General features: G+C 38.9%; 1 protein-coding gene across 2 annotated transcripts in view; it reads right to left on the bottom strand.

Annotated features, from left to right (window-relative positions):
- Nucleotides 1–23719, bottom strand: part of abr.S (ABR, RhoGEF and GTPase activating protein S homeolog) — a 225708-nt gene that overhangs the window by 185736 nt on the left and 16253 nt on the right. The window contains exon 1 of one of the 2 annotated variants that reach the window (XM_041583185.1): nucleotides 2219–2715. Coding sequence (XP_041439119.1) covers nucleotides 2219–2279 — 61 coding nt within the window. The 5' untranslated portion in view covers nucleotides 2280–2715. 2 annotated transcript variants of the gene reach the window in all.

The raw sequence follows: 23719 nt of genomic DNA, 5'->3' as shown, positions 1-23719 counted from the left end.
TAAATATGACGGAATACAAAATAAATAAATAAATAAAAAAAAAAAATATATATATATATATATATATATATATATATATATATATATATATATATATATATATATATATATATATATATATATATAATTTATTTAAACGTAAGCCTGTTTGCGGGTTTCTAAAAATTAAGGGTACAGGCACACAATCGGTCCTGAATGCAAATGTACTACTGGTATGGGACCTGTTATCCAGAATGCTCTGGACCTGGTGTTTTCTGGATAACGGATCTTACAATGATTTGGATCTCCATAACTTAAGTCTTCTAAAAAAAAATATATATAAAATTCAAATGCTGATTAAACCCAATAGGCTGGTTTTGCCTCCAATAAGGATTAATTATATCTTAGTTGGGATCAATGACACACTACTGCTTTATTATTACAGAGAAAGAGTAAAAATTCAAAATTTGGATAAGATGGAGTCTATGGAACACAACCTTTCAGTATTTCGGAGCTTTCTGGACATTTTCCAGATAAGGGATCCTATACCTGTCCTCATAGTGCCAAGTGCACGGCTGATCTACAAACATACCCCAGAAAATACATCTCTGTATGTCTTAATGTGTATGAATACAGCACAGTGTATCCAGATCTAAAGGCCATTATGCGGCACTGCAGGTATAATCTCCCAGTGTAGCTTCTTATGGCAAATAAAACATTACAGAAATATGTGTGGAACGCAGCAAGCGCAACCGCAGAGTTTTGATTTTATGGATTTCAAATAATGATATTCTTCCATGGAATACTGCCTTTGGTTAAGGAGATAGGAGGAAGCTTGCTCTGTACAGTCATTAATCCACGGCGTCAGCTCTTCTAAATCAAAGTTTCTAGTAACAAATAATGTTTTAAGGGATGGTACAGAATGGCCGATCTGGCGCCATTTAAGGATAACAGGTGCAAGAGATTAGTTGCCCGGTGACAAATCACTTCTTCGGGGCGACTAATCTCCCTGAACTGCCTCCCGCCGGCTAGAATGTAAATCGGCGGTGGAATGGCACTTGGAGCGTTTCATTTTCCGAAGTCGCCAGAAGTTGTTTGGGAAAACAAATCCCTCCGAGTGCCTTCCTGGCGGCCATTTTTAATTATAGCCGGCGGAAGGCAGAGGAAGGCAGTTCGGGGAGATTAATCACCCTGAAGAGATTTGTCGCCAGGCGACTAATCTCCCCGAATCTGCCTGTGTGCCCTGACCCTTAAATTCGAATATACTCCAAATTCGACTGGGGTGTTATCTCAAACTCGGACGAATTTTACCAACACGAAAACTTGAATCGAATTCGATTCAAATCCGACCAAGCTCGATTCGAGTTTTTTCTCCGAAAACTCGAATGTCAGGAAGGCTACAAATATCTCCAAATTTGTCTCTGGACCTCTTCCATCGAGGTGGCGAATTCGAATTCTTAAAGGGTCAGAGTATGATAAATTGCGAAAACCGAATTAGAATTATTTTTAATACAAAAAAAAAAAAAAGGCTCGAATCGAGTTTGGAAAATTCCTTAGCCCAATTTAACAATTTTGACAATAAAAAATATTTGAAAAATTTGAATTCTCAATACGTCCATCAATAAATCTTCCCCATACACAAGCCATTGTACATCAACAAGGTTTACAAATCAGCATTGCAGTGTGGAGCTTGCAAATACATTTAAGAATTAAAGCTTAAGAGAAAAAAAATATTATTTAATCATATTGTTCTGATCTGTATTGCACTAGGCAGCTCGCTGAATAAATGCACAAGGAGAACGTTTAACGGATATATTCACACACAATGTCCTTTTGGCATACAATACTATATTCTATGGTGTATTTTCACACACATTTATATTCCCAACGTCTTGTACATAATTAGCAGGGAGCTTGTATAGACTTTACAATATTCACATCTAACATGTCTTTCTGAAGCTGGAATTAACTAGTAGTCGAGGACAAATCAACATATTTTAAACTATTGCCTCGGGATTAGTGACACTTTTCAACTGACTGCAAAATGAGCCGCAATATAGGTTTCCAGTCGTGGATGCATAAAATATATATATGCTATACGGTTGGTTCCACCATTTCCTTTGCATTACGATTCTAGGAATGTGGATACAAAAAGGACTTCCCTTATTATTTTGTATAATGACAGGCATCATTATGAATCCCAGAGAAATGACAGATGCCCCGATGGGGTGGCACTTACTGCTGTAGAGGGTATCTATCCAGGAGAGACGTGGCGTGCCTTGGTGGCTGATGGGTTCCATGGTGTCTGACAGTTGCTCCTTCAGATCTGCACCTGCATTTCCCTGTGCAAAGGAGGATCAGGCCAACACTGCAGACAGCTGAGAAAGTGAGTGCTTCATCCCCTGTGCGTAAATGAAGGTGAGCCAGAGCAGAACCCAAATGTCGGGGGGCTAGGTCAAATCAAAGGAGGATAAGAGAGGGATAGAGATGAAAGCTTCAGGCAGAGAAGAGCTGAATACAGATTGCCTCTCGCTCACAAACGACGGAGCAGAAGGCTGATGCTTTGTTTCCCTCAAGTTGTCGGTGTGTTTACAGTCAGAACTGATAGAGGAGGGAGGCTGGGCTAGGTAGAGGGGGAGAAGGGGGTGGGTTGAAGGGAATCTCTGTCCTGAAATTGACAGTTGGGCGGATGGTATCCCCTTCAGATAATTAGTTGTGTCCTCACCACAGACGATGTGCTCCCTCCAGGCACCTGCTGAGGACCAAATCCCCTCCTTGTCTCCAGCTCTTTTCCCACCGCAACACTTATTTAAATGATCACTAAGGACTGGCAGTCAGTGACTGAGGGCAGCAGCCACATTAATGTGCATGTCAGGTCTACACACAGCAACTGCGATGTTCCCCCTGTATCTGCGGGATGAAAGGACGGTAACAAGAAAGGGTCCCTTATCTGAGAGGTGCCACCGGCAGCGCAAATGCTCAATAGGAATTTGCACTTTGATGGCTGATGAAATCCGTACAGCTTATAGCTGATGAAATTGCCGCTTTTTGTTTCTTTCCATTTACTGCCAGCTGACGCCAAACACAAGGGCTCATTTATCAACACTGGGCAAATTTGCCCCATGGGCAGTTACCTATAGCAACCAATCAGTGAACAGCTTAAAGCCAGCTGCAAGTAGAACATTGAATGCAGCAATCTGATTGGTCTCCATGGGTTACTGCCCAAGTGCAAATTTGCCCATGGGTTACTGCCCAAGTGCAAATTTGCCCAGTGTTGATAAATGTAAAGAACTGCCTGCTGAACAACTGCAAAATGCGTTAAAGGGGTTGTTCACCTTTGAGTTACTTTCAGTATGATGTAGTGAGTGATATTCTGAGACAATTTGCAATTGGTTTGCATGTTTTATTATTTGTTTTTTTTTTGTTTTTCCAACTTGTTTTTATTCGTTTATAACACATATAACATACGGTCATTTTTTGCAGTTATATATATTAGCGAGAACAAGTGTTTATCTAAGTTGAACAGATTGCAAGAATGTTTTTTTTTTTTTTTCCCCAACATTATTTACAAAACATACAGCTTATTTGTGGTTTTTTAAGTACTTTAGCCTTTTATGCAATAGCTAGGATCCAAATTCCCCTAGCAACCATGCATTGATTTGAATAAGAGACTGGTATATGAATAGGGGAGAACCTGATTAAAAAGACGAGTAATAAAAAAAGAGCAATAATAGAATATTTGTAGCTTTACAGAGCGTTTGTTTTTAGATGGGATCAGGGACTCCCCATTTTAAAACTAGAAAGAATCAGAAGATAAACTGCAAATAATTAAAAAAACATGAAAAATAATCAATGAAGACCAATTGAAAATTTGCTTAGAATTGGCCATTCTATAACATACTACAAGTTAACTGAAAGGTGAACAACCCCTTTAAGGCTTGTAAACAGGTGCTGGGACCCTGCGGAGAGAGCAAGAAAGTAGAAGATATTCAGGAGGACTCACGGATATGACAAGAAGTGAATTTTATTGAAGTTCACAAAATCCCGCACAGCTACATGTTTCGGTTTCCGCACTTTGACCCTGCACCCACGAAAAAGGAAGAATGGTTAAATTGCGATTACATAGCTCACATACGTTGTGTTTATGTTAGGGATGCACCGAATTCGGAATTTTTCAGTAGGATTCGGATTCGGCCGAATCCTTCTGCCCAGCCGAACCAAATCCTAATTTGCATATGCAAATTAGGGGCTGGGAGGGAAATTGCATGACTTTTTGTTAAAAAAAAAAAGTTTTCCTTCCCACCCCTAATTTGCATATGCAAATTAGGGTTCGGATTCGGTTCGGTATTCGGCCGAATCTTTAGCAAAGGATTCGGGGGTTCGGCCGAATCCAAAATAGTAGATTCGGAGCATCCCTAGTTTATGTGTCTATATATTTGAAAGCAGCAAATAAGTTGCAGGTAAAACTTTATAAAATGTATAATGAAGCAATAGAATTCTTAATGAATCAGATGAAAATTAAGTGTAGGACTGGCCAGATATGGGATGAGTGTGACGTAGTTGTTCAGCTTAAAAATATTGCAATATATGGACAAACAATCCCTGTGTTGTTTAAAGGGGAAGGCATTTTTAGTACTTTAAGGCACAAAATGTGTTTGGGGTCGAAACTTTGAATCAATTTTTCTCCACTTTCTGAGAGCCCTGCGAGTACAGGTTTTTTTGTGATAATTATTATGAAACCACTAACTTGCGCCCAGCCATAGCCCTATTTGTTCATGGAGTGCACAGGTTGGTTTTCTGGTTTACACAAAAATGGCTAAAACACGGAGGTGGAAAAAACCTTGAGGTAAAATACACAAACACTGATAACTTACACTTTTGATTTAAAAAAATAAAAATAAAAACGGTTACAAATGGCTGAAGAAAAAACAAATTCAGTCCATACTCAAGTGGCACAGTTACCTGCACTAAAGCTGCCACTTTTACAAAAATTCAAACAAAAATTTGAATGTAAGTAAACGTGCCCCTATTGTTGTCAGGAGCGATTCGGGGAAGTATTATTTAGTCCGTGTAGTTAATTGTAAAGTTGTTTGCAGAGGAGAGGCATGTTAAATAGAGCGCTACCCCACTGATCCATTGCATGTGCTAGGGAGCACCGAATCCACTATTTTGGATTCGGCCGAACCCCTGAATCCTTCGCAAAAGATGTGGCCGAATACCGAACCGAATAATAATATGAGTATGCAGATTAGGGGTGGGAAGGGGAAAACATTTTTACTTCCTAGTTTTGTGACAAAAAATCACGTGATTTCACTCCCCGTCCTTAATTTGAATATGCAAATTAGGATTCGGATCAGCCAGGCAGAAGGATTCGGCCAAATCAGAATCCTGCTGAAAAAGGCCGAATCCCGAACCGAATCCTATATTCTGTGCATCCCTAATATGTGCACAGTGGGTTCTATTCCTTTTTATATGGATCATTTTCTTTGGGATACATGTCAGAAATCAAATAAATTTTGATTAGATTTAGGTCCTCATCAAACAAACTCAAATCTCTTAATTAGTACCCAACCAGCTCAGGGTGCTTGCACTTTTCCCAGAATCCCCTCTCGGTGGTACCCAGCCCTGTAGTTGGAAGGAGAGCAGAATTCACACAGAAATGGGATTGTAAAAACATGAAGGTTTAGTTGTGCCCCAGAGCATCTCACATTTCTCTGGCTTCATATCCTTTGTGTTCAACCTCCGGTCTGGGAAACCGCAGAACAAAGAGCGATGTCCCTAATAAAGATGCAACACAAAGGCATGCGTCTCTATTGCAATTCTCTCTGCATACTAAACACATAGCGAGCTCAAGATCCAGAGTGTCCGGATGTCTATATCAATCATGGGACACATTTTTCTGTAACTGAGTAAAGTCCCGGATACACGAGCCAATAAAAGTTGCTGACAGACCGAGTCGGTAGCTTATTGGCCTGTGTGTGTGGGGCCATCCAACAGGCTCCCCCGATCGATATCTGGCCGAAAGTCGAGCAGGTTAAAAAATCCCGTTGGATCGCGCCCGCATCTGTGAATTTATGCGGTCCCACGTCCCGCCCATATCGGATGCATTATGATCCAATCCTACATATAAATTACTATGCACAGCTTCTTACTTAAAACAGTTATTTGTGCATATTATCCACAGCAAAATTTCATGTTAATACATTGAAAAACACACCACAGTGCAGTGTCTCCCACCTGGTCTGCCTACCTTGTGTCAGCCACTCCCTCCTGATGCGTTTTGCGCTATTGGGCGCTTCATCAGAGGAAGTGTAGCTAGTACCGGTCATGTCCCTTAAATACCCATGGGCTTATTTTATACAGCTTACAGGGCTGGCCATATAGCAATCTTTATTTACCCTAATTACCTACTAAATAACATTTTCAATGCCCCTAAGCCTGGATCCTGACTAGATCAACTCACTACTATAATCCTCTATAAGGAAGTTTAAAATTTGCCCGTCCTGGGGATAGGGGACATGACCACGATAAATTTTTTATATTTTTGACCTTATACTTGAACAAATCAGATTGTGTATATCAATAAAGTGCTTAAGTGCCATAAATTACATAACACCCACTTTATACCCTACCTTATAAAATACCAGTGTGCAACCAAATTTATAAATATAAGCCAAAATGTTATCAAAATGTATAAAACATATTAAAAACAGTATTTTTAACTCCATAATGAAATGGTTTCAATTATTATTGCCTCAGGTATAATTTACAATTAAATTATGATCCGATCGCTGGGCCCATGATCGGATCAGTCCGATATCGCCCACTTGAATGTGGGCATATCGGGGAGAGGTCCGCTCGTTTGGCGAGTATGAGCGGATCTCTATGTCTATGTCCACCTTTACCCACCTAGCAATTGGAGGATTTCTTCTACTATTTGCCATAAAAATATATTATTTTGCCCATGGCCTAATCTCAGAGAGGGTTAATGAGAAATGGAGGTTTCTTTATGGAAAACACAATTAAATTAAAGTGAGTATTGCTCAGGAATGCTGACTTCGATGTTTCCAAGAAATATCCCCTTAATGGAAATACTGAATGGCATAAAGTGCCCGCACACAACCGGATACTGGCTGCTAACTCTGCAGTTCTTGTCCAGGTCAGCTGCATATTGGCCACGGTTAAACAATGTCCACCCCTATGAATAGTAGATTCTCCGAGACCCTATCAATCAAATCAGTAAAAATTAACTAGCCCAGCAAACTGATCAAAGAATAGATGTTGCAGTGTATGACCAGCTATAGCCTATTTACCCCTATGGGAAGCAGCGGTTGAGGAGAAACTGCACATAGATCATCACAGTTCTCACAGAAAGGACTACAGCAATCTAAAATGGGTTTGTGCCATGAAATGCCAATCTCGTTTCAGTTTCTGCTAAACAAAGAGAAGAAAGTACTTTTTAACAATAATTTGGCGACTACTGGTTACTTTTCCAATATGGCAGCTTATAATAATAATACATTTCTGACCATAATTATATTCATAAATAAAAAATATAAAAATACGTGAAAACTGCACATGAACGATATTTCATAATTACACAATATTCTGTTCAGTTATCCTGTAGGATCCCTGTTGCTTGCCACCTCCTCTCCCACATTGCCTCTACGGGTCCCCTCACTGGACACATCCAAAGGCAATCACCACAAACGATGTACTCCATAAAAGATAAAAAATAATATTAGACAACCATAAATAAATTAATAGCTGCACAGTCGTATAGTTCAAACCTACTTCAGGTAACAAATGGATGAACGCAAGGTCTTGTAATTAAATCCTATTTAAACAACTAGTTTGACCATACTTCTAGTAGCAATTAGGTAAATGGATAAAAGCAGAAATAGGTGAAGACGGGGCCTATTTAACGTCAATCTTTAAGTCTAAAGTAGTGTTGCACTATAAGACTCTGCTTATTTGTATTGCCTGGTCGTATTCCGCGGTGTATGGAGTAGGAGCAGGCCTGCTGTATATGACTTTTTTTTTCATTTCAGAATTTATATAGGACTTATGGGTTTTATGATCTGGGCGGATAGTTTACGAATTAGGGAATGTGTATAAAGGACCCCAAGGGGGTGCAGTGTATAAGGAGCCTCTGAGGAAGTCCTAGGACACATAACATGTCAGACGGAGTATTAAAGACTTAAATGTAAGCGTTTACATTTGTAAAGATTGATGAAATAAAAACTCTAAAATGTTCCCATATTTGTACTGCCTGATCGTATTCAGTAGTGTATGGAGTAGGAGCAAGCCTGCAGTGATTGCCTTTGGATGTGTCCAGTGAGGGGACCCGTAGAGGCAACGTGGGAGAGGAAGTAGCAAGCCACAGGGATCCTACAGGACCACCAAAGTGAGAGAACTTCTAGGATGGTTGTAGGAGCCTGTTTTATTGTTTTAAATACTTTTTCATAATTACATTTTTAGACTACAGAAATGTATCGGCATCTATGTGTGGGCCCCCTACACAAATCCAATCAGAAGTGTGATCACCCCAATGTAATTTCTGGATATCCGTACAGAACTGAACATGATGATGACCCAATTCAGCACAATCTTTTTTTTTTTTTTTTTTTGTAACTTACAATTTTTATTATTTTTTAAAGTAAAGAAAAAGAAATTAAGTTTTCCAGCACAATCTTAAAGGAGAAGGAAAGGCATTGTACACTTGGGGGTACCAAATGTTAGGCACCCCAAGTGATTGTAATTACTTACCTGAAACCCCGGGCCGGTGCTCCTATCAGCAAAAAATTGCACTGGCCCCGGGTTATACTATTGAGCACCACAGAGCGATCCTCTTCCGGCTTCTTTCTTCAAATTTCCTGGGGCAAGAGTGACTGAAGTTTATCAGAGCACAAGTCACATGACTGGGGACACCTGGGAAACCGACAATATGTCTAGCCCCATGTCAGATTTCAAAATTAAATATAAATTTGCTCTTTTGAGAAACAGATTTCAGTGCAGAATTCTGCTGGAGCAGCACTATTAACTGATGTGTTTTGAAAAAAACATTCTTTCCCATGACAGTATCCCTTTAAACTGCATGATGCCACACTTCTGTCTATAAAGTCCTGGGGACTGACCCATCACATCAATACAATTAAGGCATAAACCTGTGGATGCAAATTGCACTTATATTCATGCGTTGTGTAATAATTAATTAACAACAAAAAAAACCCCCCACAAAATTCAAACAGAATTGCAAGAAAAACCCCCACACGAATACAAATAATTTCTACGTCAGACACATCCCTTTAAAACATCTAGCTACTTTTGTGCTGAATGCAGTGCTGGTTAGAATGCATATGGCTGCAGGTTAATCGTCCTTAACTGCAATTAGTAATTATTATCCAATTAAATTAAATGACCGCATGGAGTTCTGGTACAATCGGAAAATTTCAACTGCAAACCCTTGGCTGAGTTCCTAAAATACAGTTAATGTGAAAACAATGATTGCGTGTCCTTTTGTTTAGAAAATAACGAATTATAAATTATAATAATAAATAACGTCTTTATAATTATCTCTGATGCTGGAGCAGTTCATTCTTGCGTAATACATTATAGTCAGCAGAGCTGCATTTCTGGGCTCACGCATATCAAGCCCACACGGCCTCTCTTAAATGACTTGAAATAATGGATCATGCATTTTTTATTTAATTGTATATAGGATAAAATATATAATGGCAATAATCCCCAGCAATTCTGAATAGCTTCCTGAGTTGTATTCTCATCCTGCAAAACAGCTGTATAGTAGTCTCCCATTATATCGTACATTCAAACCAAACACACAAGTGACTTGATTCACAAAACTGCATTATCCACACATATATACATGGAATATATATATATATATATATATATATATATATATATATATATATATATATATATATATATATATATATATATATATATATATATATATATATATATATATATATATATATATATATATATATATATATATATATATATATATATATATATATATATATATATATATATATATATAGGACGCCGGCAAATATTCTTGGAGACTATTCTTGGACGCCGGCGACCGTTTTTGCGCTTGACCCGAGTATAAGCCGAGGTAGAGTTTTTCAGCATATTTTGGGGTCTGAAAAACTCGGCTTATACTCGAGTATATATATATACACACACACACACACACACACACACACACACACACACACACACACACACACACACACACACACACAGTAGGGGCATCTCTTAACATGCAGGGAAATATATTAGTCCCCTGTGCGGATCATCATTATTGGATCAACTCCTATAAACCTCAACATTCAGAGCCTATTATTAAATCATTTAGATACTTAGCGACTAATTAAAAAGGAATAATCCCACTGACACCAGTTGTTACTGCTAGAAATCGAATTATCTAGTTACAGCAGTCTCGCTGGCACCTACCATCATAACAAGCGGTGCAAGAACAACAGAATCGGTCGGTTTAGTACCTATCAAAGTTCATTCTCTTTTATACCCATGAATTGTATCAAAACCACAATGCACCAGTTTTCCATTAAAATGAAACGTGTGTGCTAGTGTTTAATGAACTTACTGGAAGGGGTCGAAGGACCACATGTTTAGGGCACAGACACACTTAGATTCGGGGAGGTTTAGTTGCCCGGCGACAAATCTCTTCTTCGGGGCAACTAATCGTGACGAAACTTCGGACGACTTCGGAAATCGAATCACCGCGAGTGCATTGCCGCAGGCGTTTTTTCATTGTAGCAGGCAGAATACACGGGAAGCAGTTAGGGGAGATTAGTCGCCCCAAAGAAGAGGTGATTAGTCGCCAGATGACTAAATCTCCCCGAATCTGCCCGTGTCCCCCCCGTAGAGTTTATAATGTAAATTCCATATTGAATTCACACACATCCATGATATAATGATAAATAATAAGATCCAATTACCCTGTCTGTGAATTATTAATACAAATATACTACAGGTACGGGACCTGTTATCCAGAATGATCGGGACCTGGGGTTTTCCGGGTTAACAGATCTTTCCGTAATTTGGGTCTTCATACCTTAAGTCTACTTGAAATTAATTTAAACATTAAATAAACCCAATAAGATGGTTTTGCTTCCATTAAGGATTAATTATATCTTAGTTGGGATCAAGTACAAGCGACTGTTTTATTATTACAGAGGAAAAAAAATTTGGATTATTTGGATAAAATGGAGTCTATGGAAGACAGCCATTCTGTAATTCAGAGCTTTCTGGATATCAGGTTTCCGGATAACGGATCCTATACCTGTACTGTATATAGATGTCACAATGCAACGTAACCACATACTGGCATGATGTGCAAACATTTTTTTTTAGACGTTGCAGCACATAATAATTAACCTGTGAAAGGTTTCCTGGTAACATTCATTTTTCCGGAGTGAAATGCAGGCTGGTACTGCACAAAATCAAATTAAATCAAAATCAAGTTCAAATGAAGTTAAAGAATGCATTTTAAAGATTGTTGTTGTTGAACTGCTACAGATCCATGTTGTGCATGGGAATACAAGATGCACAAGGGTTTACTCTGTACTTATTGTACATAAGAGCAGCTGAGGTAGGGAATAAACAATCAATACCAGACATGACATTTTATCATGAAATCTTCACTGCCAAACCCCCAAGGACCCAATACACAGGGCTAACCCAAATCTATCCTGTCCCATGCACGTCCAGTCTGTGAGGCTACAAAATTGATGTGTTTTGAATAATATCAAATAAAAGCGTACTGCTGACCAAAAAGAAAGTTTTTGCTGCATTTTGTATATGGATGCATAGAATCCCTAATCCTTTGTGAAAGATTCAGCAGGCCCCTAATTTGCATCTGAAAGTTACAGCAAGTAAGGAAAAGTTTTTTTTCAACGTTTTTGTTAACCTTGTTTGTGTGATGAAAAGTCACATGATTTTTAGGATTCGGATTGATTTGGCAGAATCCTGCAGAAAACTGCCAAATCTTAGCCGAATCCCGAACTAAATCCTGAATTCAATGCATCCCTTATTTTTTATAAATCAGAAATAACAGTGCAGAAAGGGACAGATACTTTCAGTTGCAATTATTTTTATAACTAACTTTAAAACCACTCAAAAATATTTAAATTTATGCATATAGGATAGTTATTACATGTTATGCACAAAACAAAACGTTTATAAGGTTATTTCTGATTTTTCATGAACGATTAGTACGGGTGTTGCAGCAGTGATATCGATTGTTCCTAACAGTAACAAACAAGATGCCATCTTAGTGGTATAACCCCCAGTACAAATACCAGTATGGGATCAGTTATCCGGAAACCAGTTATCCAAAAAGCTCTGTATTACGGAAAGGCTGACTCCCATAGACTCCATTTTCATCCAAATAATCCACATTTTAAAAACGGATTTCTTTCTCTGTAGTAATAAAACAGTTACTTTAACTTAATCCAAACTAAAATATAATTAATCCTTATTGGAAGCAAAACCTATTGCCTATAGGGTTTATTTAATGTTTACACAAGATCTGTTATCCAGAAAACCCCAGGTCCATTCTGGATAACAGGTCCCATACCTGCATCAATAAAAAGGTCAACAATACTGCTACAGTATGGGACCTGGATAACTGAGCTTTCATACCATATATACTCGAGTATAAGCAGAGTTTTTCAGCATCCAAAATGTGCTGAAAAAGTCTACCTCGGCTTATACTCGAGTCAGCGGGCAGTAGCTGAGATTGCAGTCACTTAATCATTCCTATACCAACAGTTCGCTTGAGGAGAGACTGCAATATCACACAGCGCCATCTGTTGGTTATATGAAAGAATAACAGTGACTGCAATATCACACAGCGCCCTCTGTTGGTTATATGAAAGAATAACAGTGACTGCGATATCACACATCGCCCTCTGTCGGTTATATGAAAGAATAACAGTAACTGCAATATCACACAGCGCCCTCTGTTGGTTATATGAAAGAATAACAGTGATGGCAATATCACACAGCGCCATCTGTTGGTTATATGAAAGAATAACAGTGACTGCAATATCACACAGCGCCCTCTGTTGGTTATATGAAAGAATAACAGTGATGGCAATATCACACAGCGCCCTCTGTTGGTTATATGAAAGAATAATGGTGATGGCAATATCACACAGCGCCCTCTGTTGGTTATACGAAAGATTAACAGTGATGGCAATATCACACAGCAGCCTCTGCACATGGTAGTGGGACAGTGGGACAATGCACACAGTAATCCGTTTGGCAACTCTCTGTCACCATCAACTTTGCAAAGAAGTCCGGTTGATCGCTGGGGGGGGGTCGCTTTGGCGGAATGTGCGCTGCTGGGAAACAGGGCTGTAGTTGTGTCTAGGCTTATACGCAAGTCAATACGTTTTCTCAGTTTTCGTAGGTAAAATTAGGTACCTCGGCTTATACTTGAGTATATACGGTAAACATGAAATAAACCCAATAGGCAGACTTTTTTTCTGTATTTGTTTGAAAACTGAATACAAATGGCATGTTGATATTCATTTTCTAAATAACGTTTCATGTGTCAGTAGAGACCCAGGAGTGGGCGCCTACCCTGTAGAGCGGCAGTAATAAATGAAGTTATAAATCACTGATGACAGCCAGTTTCTTACCCCTTGTAGGTATTCAAGACTTCCCTTAGGCTCCAAAACAATAAGTAACAAATGGAGGTATTTAGTGGCATTAGCCCTTAGAATATTTAGCAGAAGTGACAACACCCAATATATTAGAAGCAAACCTTATTTTACCACCATTACAAAGCAGCCTTAGATGTATCCAGCTCCCCAAAGTCAGAGGAAGGAAAGCTGGATTACACTCCCACACTTCGCTAGATATGAACATAAGCAAATCACTTTATGTTCCACACTGCCTGGAGCAATACTGGATACAAGGTCTTACTGGGAAGGGACCCAGAATCATTTCAGTACAGAAACATGAAACATTCTGTGCCTGTGTAACTGCGCATTATATTTACTGTTGTGTTTACAAAAGTGAATAAAGCTCAGTATCCTTTTAATAGTTTTTATTTCCATGCACGCAAATGCACTGGGAACTCTGCACAGTCTATTCCAAATCAAAACATGAAGAAAAATTCATCAGATTTGTGTTATTCCTTCATAGAAAGTGAAGAAAAGGGAATATTAGGCTGTTCCAAAAAAATAGCAGTGTCTGTATTCTTCTTTACAAACTCATTTACTGTATAAATTTAAAAATTTTGCTTTCCTTTGAATGACTGAACTAATATTTAGTTGTACAGGTATGGGACCTGTTATCCAGAATGCTCGGGACCTGGGGTTTTCCGGATAACGGATCTTTCCGTAATTTGGGTCTTCATGCCTTAAGTCTAATAGAAAGTCATTTAAACATTAAATAAATCCAATAGGCTGGTTTTGCTTCCAATAAGCATTAATGATATCTTAGTTTGGATCAAGTACAAGCTACTGCTTTATTATTATGGGGGAAAAAAGAAATCATTTTTATAAATTTGGATTATTAGGATAAAATGGAGTCTAAGGGAGACAGCCATCCCATAATTCTGAGCTTTCTGGAAATCGGGTTTCCGGATTAGGGATCCTATACCTGTATAAGGAGTGTTTCTGAGAACTGCTGCACATCTGTGTTACATGGAGTCCCCCAACTTCCAACAACCTGTTACATTCCACAATTCTTCTGCATTTCTTGCTTTTGCCTCACAAACACCCTTTTTGATGTCATCCCACAAGTTTACTATTGGATTAAGGTCCTGGGTTGGTCACTCCATAAAGTCTTGTTGGTGTGGAACAAAGATGTTGCCCATTTACTGGTGAGTTTAGGGTCGTTGTCTTGTTGAAACTCCCATTTCACAGGCATTTCCTCTTCAACATAAGGCAACATGATCTCTTCAAGTATTTGATGTATTGAAACTGATCCATGATCCCTGGTATGAGATAAATAGGCCCAACACCATAGTGTGAGAAACATCCCCATATCATGATGTTTGTGCCCCCGTCTTCACTCTGTACTGTGACTTTAATTCAGTGTTTGGGGGTCGTCTGACAAACTATCTGTGGCCCCTAGACCCAAAAAGAACAATCTTGCTTTCATCAGTCCACAAAATGTTGCCCAATTTTTTAAACCAGTCAATGTGTTCTTTGGCAAACTGTAAGCTCTTTAGCACGTCTTTTTTCAGCAATGGGACTTTGCGGGGGCTTCTTACCGATAGCTTGGCTTCACATAGTCGTCTTCTAATAGTAACAGTATCACAGGTAACTTTACTCCTTCTTTCATCTTCCAAGAACTGATCAGTCTTTGCCATTTTGGCTATTCTTCTATTCATTTGAATGGTAATTTTCCTCCACTACTTTCAGGTTTTAGCTGAGCAACTTATAATTTTCTGCAATTCTTTTTAGGTCTTTGGCTCTCCAATCAACTTTTTAATTAATGTACATTGTTTTTCTAAACAACGTCTGGAACGACCCATTTTGCTTAGATTTTTAGGGAGAAATGCACTAAAAGCAACAACATTTGCTCCTTCATTCCTTAAATAAGAGCCACAATTGACACCTGGTTTTCACAGAATGAATGAGCTCACTAATTGAACTCCAAAATGCTATTATTTGGAACAAGCTATTATTAGTGATGTCAGACTGCTATTATTCTGAACACAACTGTATATATTTTATCCCTTTATAAAACACATCTTTCTTAAGACACATGGAACTGGCCTTGATTTTTCTTTACATTTCTGGAAGACTATTGGACCAGAGAAGGTCCTTATAGGGACCCCCTGCATCCTCCAGTTCCCTTCAGTTAATACCCTGTGTTTAACCCCAATACAGCTACAGCTTTGCAAGGCTTAGGGATGGAGATCTGTAATCGGCTGGAGGACAATTTTTTTTTTCAGGCCCATTACACCACTAAGAGAGACTGGAAAATAATTAGAGGAGGGACTGGTTATCAATGCAAGTAATAAAAAGTAGCAATAACAATAAATGTCTTGCCTTACAAAGCATGTGTTTTTTAGATGGGGTCAGTGACCCCCATTTGAAAGCAGGAAGGCGGCAAATAATTCAAAAACTATGAAAAGTTGCTTAGAATTGACCATTCTCTCTCATACTAAAAGTTAACTTAAAAGTGAACCACCTCTTTCAAAAACATAAGAACCTGTGGTCTAATTCTAGGTTGTGCTGCATTTCAACACCCTAATGTTGAGCCAAAGCCTTCACGAGAAGCTCATTTCTAATTCAAGGTTACTGTTGCTGAAAAGCCAGATCTGGGAAACGTATGAGAGCTGCAAAACCTTTTTGAAACTGAAGTGTTTCAAGAAGAGACAAGTGTCACGATGAAGTGACGGACGGGAGCTTCTATTTCTTCACTCTGCAGAACAATCTATCGGTACGTGGGTAGGATTCATTTGCATCATACGGTAGTTAATTCCCCGATGACTCACACATCAGCTCTTCCATAACAATGGGGAGAGGGGGTATTAAAATAGGGAACAAAAGTGAAGCTGTACAGATGTGTCATACCTTCTACAGGCTGATGACAGTACATTGTGATGAGCCCGGTACAACCATTACAGCAGGGGTGCCCAAAAAGTAGATGGGGATCTACCAGTAGACATTTAACTGGTGATCAGTAGATCTCAAGACACTGTCAACAAACAACATGCTTTTCATTTAGATATTTATTCTGTTACAATTATATAACAGTTGTTTTTTAAATATAATAATATAAATTCTCTTATAAATAAATATTACATTTAAGTAATATTTTCCATGGAACTGAATGCCAACTGTGATATTATGGATGTAGATAATAATGGGACAACATCACTAAAAGTAGACCCCGCATTAGTAAAGTATGGGCACTCCTGAATTACAGATAAGGCAGTTGGTCAGGCTTGAATATCATACAGAGATATAGGATCAGTTATCTGGAAAACCGTTATCCAGAAAGCTCTGAATTACGGAACGGAGTCTCCCATAGACTCCATTTTATTCAAATAATCCATATTATTTTAAATGATTTCCTTTTTCTGTGTAATAATAAAACAGTAGCTTCTACTTGATCACAACTAAGATATAATTAAAGGCATTGTACCGCTACCTGCTAATAAAGCCTTGTCCAGAAGTGCCGTCCATTTGTTTTGGGTTGCTAATATATAATTAATCCTTATGGGAAGCAAAACCAGCCTATAGGGTTTATTTAATGTTTACATGATTTTCTAGTAGACTTCAGGTATGAAGATCCAAAATAGGGAAAAGTCCCAGGTCCCGAGCATTTTGGATAAAAGGCCTCATAACCAGGGTCATGGCTGGCCCCATAAAAAAAGAAAAAATGAAATGCTTGCGGTGGCCCTGGAGCTTTGGAACCAGTGGGCCCTCAATGGTCCAGTCCGACCCTGCTCATACCTGTACTTTATATCCCCTTCATCATTTTCAAGAAATGTGATCATGGATGCAAGTGTTGAGTGGGGTTGTATAATCCAAAACAGTTGCAGCCATTGCCAAAAAGGCACTCTTACATGAACTTGCCTCCCAGACTTTCAGAAGCCAGTGCAATGACGCGCCACAAGTGATTCAGATGAAAAGCTCTTCTCGCACTCCCTGGCCTTCGTGTTGATTGCCCGGTCAAGCATGATAAAGGGGTCTGACCCCGAAACGTTGCATTTTCTGTGAATAAACGCAAGGGCTTGTCCCTGCTTGCACCTGCCCTTTGAGTGCCAGTGATTTCTTACCCATTTGGTGCCACAAGTGATGCCACTGTGCCAAATCTGAAACTAAATTACACCGGAGACTTGGGTTCAATTCTTGATTGTACAGCCCAAGTGTGTTGTTAATTGTATAAATGCAAATTATGCATTTCCTGACCAACCAGATTTCTGCCCAACCTGACAAATGCCTAAATCTGAACTATGAGCATACCCCTGATTATTATTTATTTATTTTTTAAAGGAAAAGGAAAGCTACCAAAGCTCACTCATAGCTCTGGGCTCAGATTACAGCAGGGAAGGAGGGAGAATAGGGAGGGGATGAGGGAGAGAGGAGCAAACTGAGCATGCTCAAGCCCAAGCCCTGGAGGTTTAAGCTGAAAACAGGAAGTGTGATACAAAAGCCCATGAGTACATAATAGAAGGAAAGAAATGCTGTTTCGCTTGACAGAGGACGAGAAAGAATACTTTGAGGGATTACTTGTGTATATTTTTTGATAAAGCTTGCTTAATTTTAGCCTTTCCTTCTCCTGTAAGCCATTAAGATCATGGAGTCCAAAGGTTTGGCCTCATATATGAGGCAATAAGTTACTGTCTTGGTCAACAGTCACGTGTACGGCCAACACAAAAACCACAACAATTGCACTGCATGGCAAGCCCATATGGATGCTGTGGTCCTTGTGCTGTCCATAGAAGGCACTGCCAGATGAACTGCTTTAGTTTGCTGGTGGATCGGAGACCAACGTCTTGGTTACAGACCCCCAGGGAAACATGAACGCAATATACTGAGCAGTGATTGCAGTGCACAGAAAATTCTTAGACAAACTCATCCCGAGTATAATGTGTAAAAGACTACAAGTCTCAATAACAGCTGTAATGCACATAATAGTGTACTGCCCTGTGCCATTAGACTACAGAAAGAGCTAGTGCAGTTAAGTTGATGGGCTGTGTATTTAGTTTGCAGTACTTGGCAGGAGATGGAATTACACAGTATAGTAAATGGCAAGTACGGTAGCATATATGAAGGTAAGCCTTACACCAGCAAACTGGAAAATGAGGTTCAATGTTGATAAATGCAAGGTAATGCACTTTGGCAAAAATAATATAAATGCAAGATATACACTAAATGGCGGTGTGTTGGGAGTTTCCTTAAATGAAAAGGATCTAGGGGTCTTCGTAGATAACACGTTGTCTAATTCTGGGCAGTGTCATTCTGTGGCTACTAAAGCAAATAAAGTTCTTGTATAAAAAAAGGTCATTAACTCAAGGGATGAAAACATAATTATGCCTCTTTATAGGTCCCTGGTGAGGCCTCATCTGGAGAATGGGGGCAGTTTTGGACTCCAGTCCTTAAGAGGGATATAAATGAGCTGGAGAGAGTGCAGAGACTAAGTGCAACTAAACTGGTTAGAGGGAGGGAAGACTTAAATTATGAGGGTAGACTGTCAAGGTTGGGGTTGTTTTCTCTGGAAAAAAGGCGCTTGTGAGGGGACATGATTAGACTTTACAAGTACATTAGAGGACATTATAGACAAATAGCAGGGGACCTTTTTACCCATAAAGAGGATCACCGTACCAGAGGCCTCCCCTTTAGACTAGAAGAAAAGAACTTTCATTTGAAGCAACGTAGGGGGTTCATCACAGTCAGGACAGTGAGGTTGTGGAATGCACTGCCGGGTGATGTTGTGATGCTGATTCAGTTAATGCCTTTAAGAATGGCTTGGATGATTTTTTGGACAGACATAATATCAAAGGCTATTGTGATACTAAGCTCTATAGTTGGTATAGGTATGGGTATATAGAATTTTAATTAAAAGTAGGGAGGGGTGTGTGTATGGATGCTGGGTTTTCATTTGGAGGGGTTGAACTTGATGGACTTTGTCTTTTTTCAACCCAATTTAACTATGTAACTATGTAACCATGCACACAAAATACTTTTTTTACAGAAAAGACAAAATCTGACACCAGACAACAGCTTTGAAGATGAGCATTGCAAGATAGTATGCACCCTCTTGTGGATCATATCAGAATTGTTGTTTAAAAAAAAAAAAATAATAAAAACGAAATTGCCAATTACCAGTGATGGGCGAATTTATTTGCCAGGTGCAAATTAGCGGTGAATTTCCACCGGTGTCAATATTTTATTCCGCCGGCGTCAAAATTTTCACGCCGGCTACAGTTCGGATGCCTGCGACAGTTCTGATATCAGCAACAATTAAACGGATGTCCATTGACTTTAATGTGCGTCAAAAGTTGCCGACATCAAAATATGCGGTTTGCCAATTTTTCGCCCCTCTCGCCGAAATTTCGTGGCAAAGCGAAGTAGGACAAATTCGCCCATCACTACCAATTACGCATAGTATCTGCTCTCTGGATTATTAGAATTATCTTTGTTCTCTGGATTATTAGAATTATCTTTTATTCTATCCTCTTATCTTATACTTCGTGTTCCCTTTATTTGCAAAAAAATAAGTACACAGACACAAAAGCAATGACATGGAAAAAGTGTCATTAAAAATTATACAAATTACAAAAAGATCAGACAATGTTCAATTACACATAACATTTGGCCATTTCTTAGTGTATTATAGCAGCACTATACAAGTTATTATAGATGATAGATAGATGGATGACCCACTGAGCATGTGAGTGTCACAGACACTTTCCAAGATGGTGACCCCCTGTGACAAGTTTGAAGTCCTGGATCATTGCTGCTATTGACAAGCTCAAACTTTAGCCTCGTGCAATAAGTTCACTATATAAAATATGCCATTTTTAGCCACATTCATTTTAAGGGCTTAGTTCTACTTTAAAAAGACAAGCAATGAACAGAATAACTGGATTAAAAGTATTCAGCCCCCCATCTACTAATTCAATTGTGATAAACAAGTTGAAAAATTTCAAGTCAGTTACTATAAGTTAAATATTAGGAGTGAAGGCACCACTAAGGAAACAAACATGGTGTGATAACCTATGCATGCACTCCTCTGAGTTGCTGGAACTCTTGCAGGAATGTAATTTACACCCAAGCAATTTGTAATCAGCTCCACTTATTTCCTCAAGAGGAATATACAGCAAAGCAATAACAAGCAGCACGTTAGTGTCTCTATATAAACAAGGACCTGTTTACTGGGAAAATAAACTGTATATAAAGTAAAGCGTTGGACACTGCTGAACTGAATCTAGGTGCAGCCAGATTAGCACAGTTTGTAACACACAATATCTCAGAAACTCATATGAGACACACACACTGTTTGGTACATTTCTTCTTCTACTGTGGTGCCTATTCGTTATCTTTATTTTTTTACACTGCTGCTTGAATTCATGCATTTTTACAACACAGGCATTGGACCGGTTATCCAGAATGCTCGGTACATGGGGTTTTCCGGATAATAGATCTTTCCGTAATATAGACCTGCATACCTTAATTCAACTAGAAAATCATGTAAACATTAAATAAACCCAATGGTTTTGCCTCCAATAAGGATTAATTATATCTTAGTTGGGATCAAGTACAAGGTGCGGTTTTATTATTACAGAGAAAAAGAGCAATGATCTATATAGATTTTGATTATTTGATTATAATGCAGTCTATGGGAGATGGCCTTTCAATAATTTGGAGCTTTCTGGATAACAGGTTTCCGGATAACCGATACAGGATGTAGGTGAGCTCATCAATAGGGATGGGCGAATTTTTTCGCCTTGTTTCGCCGAAAAAATGACGCCCATAGACTTGTATGGCGTTGTGCGTCAAAATAAAAAGATGCGTGTCAAAAAAATTGTCGCCCGACAAAAATTATATGTCGCCCATAGACTTTAATGGGCGTTTGTGACATTTTGCCGGGGGCAAATTTTTGGCGAAACGGGTTAAATTTGCCCATCCCTACTCATCAACTTGCTTTAAAGGAAAACTAAAGTGTAACTAAAGAAATAGGTTAGAAATATTGTACATTAGGTTTTGTGCTTCTGTACCAGCCCAAGGCAACCACAGCCCTTTAGCAGTAAAGATCTGTGTCTCCAAAGATGCCCCAGTAGCTCCCCATCTTCTTTTCTGCTGATTCACTGATTCACATGCTCTGTGCTGCTGTCACTTACTGAGCTTAGGGACCCACTCACAATATACAGTACACATAGAATAGAAATGTCACAATATAAGGCTGATTAGTAATTAATACACATAATTACTACATGGCAGCACAGAAACCAGTGCAATTAGCATCAGAATTTAATAATCAACAAACCTGTAGCATCAGCTTATATTACAAAGCAGCTAAGAGGAGGGTGCTCAGCAGTTCACCCGAGAGGAAAGATACACCCATATGTCTCAATGTCATTCAAGCCACTCAATGGGGTCGACTGAAGGTGCCATTTCCGGAGGGTGCTTCTGTGGTGTAAAAAGGGTGATTAAGTCATACACAGTTCCAGTTTTCTGCACTGCAAGTAATTCTTAAAGCTCAGTAGGAATGTTTATGTTTCATGAGAGTGTATTCAAAAGATATATTTGCCTACTGATTATGGTTTAAAGTTTGCATATACAGTTCCTTACATTATAACACATGTATGTACTGCTTACAGCATGCGGTACAAATACGGGACCAGTTATTTGGAAACCCATTATCCAGAAAGCTCTGAATTAAGGAAAGTTTGTCTCCCATAGACTCCATTTTATTCAAATAATCCAAATTTTTAAAAATCACTGACTCACTGAGTGACATGTTGGGGCACGTTCAGGTTTGATATATTAAGGTTCGAATGGTAAATTTGAAATTTAATTTTTTTTTTTTTACATAACTTGACCCTGGAAGTAACTCGCATTTTCATGTAGAAGTCAATGGCAGAGGTCCGTTGACCCATTTGAAGATGTTAATAGCCTTCCTGACATTCAAGATTTTTTTTTTTTTTTGGAAAAAAAATTTAAATTTTTTTCTTAAATAAGATACCGTTCAAAATTCAAGGTCATTCGAGGAATAAAAAAAACAAAAAACTATCACCTGACCTGATGTATCTGCCCCTTGTTATTGTGATTGAAGCAGTTGATTGGAATATCAGCACCTTCTGTTTTGCTCCTTGACTCAATATACCGCGCTATAAGGATTTTATTTCGGTATGCTTCCTTCCTAGTTATTGTAGACAGCTTTGTTATACCTGTACTGTGATAATATTCAGGACAAATAACCTAAAAAGGAAAAGTAAATCCCTTTCACAAACCTGTACTATACACATTGCTTCCAGAATCAATATTTCTTTTGCAATGGCAATTTGGATAATTGTATCCCTTTACGTCACTTTTAAACAGGCATGATTGTTGTTTAAGTGCCAACATACACAAATATATTGTTGCAATGCAAACACGTGCTCTTCTATCCACAAATATAGCTTTCATTACTAGATAAGAATTGTCAGCTACCCACACAGAAGCTTTGATAAAAACAATCTACTTCCCTATTACAGACCTAGACATGAACAGTCGGCTACCAGTTTTACCAGCGCAATTGTTGTTTGTGCATCCCACGACCATTGTTTTTTCATGCAGAGGGTCTGGTAGCAGAAATACAATACTGGTAATGTACTTAAGTGAGGGAGCAGGTTGGGGGTGGTAGAGCATTACTTCTCTTAAAGGAGAAGGAAAGCTACTGAAGCAGTTTATTGCAAATAGATTAGCCACAATAGTGCAAACTATAACACTATTTATTCTGTAGAATGCTTTACTATACTTGAGTAAACAGCTCTTGAAGTGTTCTCTGTTTGTTTAGAATAGCAGCTGCCATATTGGCTTGGTGTGACATCACTTCCTGCCTGAGTCTCTCCCTGCTCACTCATAGCTCTGGACTCATATTACAGCAGGCAAGGGAAGAGGGAGGGGGAGAGGAGCAAACCGAGCATGCTCAAGGCCGTGCCCCGGAGGTTTAAGCTGAAAACAGGAAGTCTGATACAGAAGCCCATGAGTACACAATAGAAGGA

This window comes from Xenopus laevis, chromosome 2S, assembly GCF_017654675.1.
Source record: "Xenopus laevis strain J_2021 chromosome 2S, Xenopus_laevis_v10.1, whole genome shotgun sequence".
Lineage (NCBI taxonomy): Eukaryota > Metazoa > Chordata > Amphibia > Anura > Pipidae > Xenopus > Xenopus laevis.
Note: the sequence above shows the minus strand (reverse complement) of the source record. Positions and strands in the feature narration are given on the sequence as shown.